The 2,126-nt window shown below is 33.0% G+C and overlaps 1 protein-coding gene across 1 annotated transcript; it reads right to left on the minus strand.

Moving 5' to 3' along the window:
• Positions 1-243: 243 nt before the first annotated feature.
• LOC125821514 (zinc-finger homeodomain protein 10-like) lies at positions 244-1,218 on the minus strand. Its single transcript, XM_049500933.1, has one exon. The coding sequence runs from the start codon at positions 1,214-1,216 to the stop codon at positions 341-343; it is 876 nt and encodes a 291-aa protein (XP_049356890.1). The 5' UTR covers positions 1,217-1,218; the 3' UTR covers positions 244-340.
• Between the last annotated feature and the right edge of the window lie 908 nt (positions 1,219-2,126).

Below are 2,126 nucleotides of genomic sequence, written 5' to 3' on the forward strand. Positions count from 1 at the left end.
AGATAATAACATATCTAGTACTAGTAAAATTTATTTATTTATTTAGAAAAACTAGAAATTAAGAATTACAACGTGAAAATCAAACCCTCACCCAACACAATAGTAATAAAATTTAGAAAAGAGATCTTACAGGAAAATTTAGAAAAGAAACTTTTCTACTACAAAAACATAACTAAGAAACTAGAAAAAAACATAACTAAGAATGCTTAATGTAATAATCAATTATAACAACATATCTAGTAATAATAAAATTTAGAAAAGAGAGTTACATTTACCTTCTAATATATCCTTATTATTTCATTGTTGTTGCTAGAGAGAACAAATTATAAAATGACTAAAATTAGGATGAAGAAGAAGACCCATTAGTGGAAATATGAAGATGAAGCTCACAATTACTAGTAGTACTATTATCATTGTTATTACTTTTGTGATGATCTTCTTCTTCATTGCTGCTTGCGGTGCCATTGATATTGAATCCATTTTTGTTCTCGAAGCTATGATCTCTACTACTGTTATTCGAAATTTGGTAATCTTTTTTACCAATAGTGTTTTTGTTATTGTGCATCCAAACTCTAAGAACACTTTTTCCAACTCCAATTTCATTGCAAAATTCATCAACAGCAGTTTCATCACATTTCTGCAATTTCCAACCCAATTTCTCCGAAAACGAACGCATTTTCTCTTTCTGTTCTGCTGTAAATTTGGTCCTAAATCGCTTTCTACCATTTGGGTTCTCTGATTTTAAACCTGTAGGAGTAACGGGTTGGGGCTGGAACAGTGACGGCAGCGGCGGCGGAGAAAGGGACAGAGACGGTGACGGAGAGGGAGAAAATCGCTTAATTTGGGGGAAAATATGGTGGCGGAAATCGATGAAGTGGGCCGGCGGTGATGAATCATCCGACGGTTCACGGCGGTGGAAGTTGCGGTGGCAACCACAAGCGGCGCATTTTAGTGAAATGGGATCTGATGGGGTGGATTCCGGCGAAGGCATAAACTCACCGCAACCGTCTACGGCGTGTCCGCCTAAACTTGCTGCATGATTCTTCAAACATTCTTTGTAAATCACTGCCGAGCACGGCGGCGGTTGGTGGTGATGGTTGTGGTGATTATTGCCGTTGCTGAAAGATAAAGGCTTAATTAAAGGTGGGGTATCAACTTCTGAATCTGGGGTTTTGGTGGAGGTGGGGGTGGGGTTAGTACTACAAGTTAACTCCATTTTTGTTTGTTTAAATATGTGTTCTATGAAATAAAATGACTACAAATAAACAAGAAGGGCAAGAAAATATGATAATTAATGGATATGGTGATTATGAATTGGAAAATTTTGAAGGTTTATTGTAAATGGGGGTTTTGGTATTTTGTTTTGGTTGGTTGAGTTTTTCTCTTCTATGTATTGATGATGGTGATTGAAGAATATATAGAAACATTACAATAAGACAAAAACTTCTATGGCAAAATGAATCAAGTACCATAAGGTGGATGAAGGAAAGAGGGGTTAGTATAAATATTGAAGGGAGGAGGTTGGAAAATTAATGAAAACTTAAAAAGGTAGGAAGATAAGAATGTGATAATTACATGCAAGACACCATGAGGGGTAGTTGTGAGGAAATTTTTTATTAAAGAAAAAAAAATATTCTTAAATTTGACGTGAATCGTTAATTTTATTTCTGAACAATTGATACTTTAGTAAAAAAAATTTACTGGACTAACTAAACTTAAATATCCTTAAATTCTTGTCAAATATAAGGATGTTTTCAACACTTTCTTTGATTTTTTATTAAGAGTCTCACACTCTTACAAACGTTTAAAACCACTTGTTATGTATGTGACATACTACGTGTGTATTTAAATTCAATTTGTCAAATAAAAAATGTTTTAAGGTTGTTAATAGTTTAAGAATGAAACTAACAATTTACGTTAAAGTTTAACAATATTTTCAATATTTCTCTCTTTATTAAAGGGAATACCCACAATAATAAAATCAATTTTTTCATGAAATATGAAAATCAAAAGAAAATTAATACATATTATATATATATATATATAATAATAACTTTTCATTGAATAGATTTTTGAATCCTTACTAGCTTCGACCATGAAAGTGGAAGGGGGAGGGTCCTGGTCAC

Source organism: Solanum verrucosum, unplaced genomic scaffold (genome assembly GCF_900185275.1).
Source record: "Solanum verrucosum unplaced genomic scaffold, falcon-dt-bn FXZP01000217.1, whole genome shotgun sequence".
In the NCBI taxonomy this organism is placed as follows: domain Eukaryota; kingdom Viridiplantae; phylum Streptophyta; class Magnoliopsida; order Solanales; family Solanaceae; genus Solanum; species Solanum verrucosum.

Excerpts from the sequence above, each read along its gene's own strand:
- LOC125821514 (XM_049500933.1), bottom strand. The coding sequence starts at position 1,216 with ATGGAGTTAACTTGTAGTACTAACCCCACCCCCACCTCCACCAAAACC.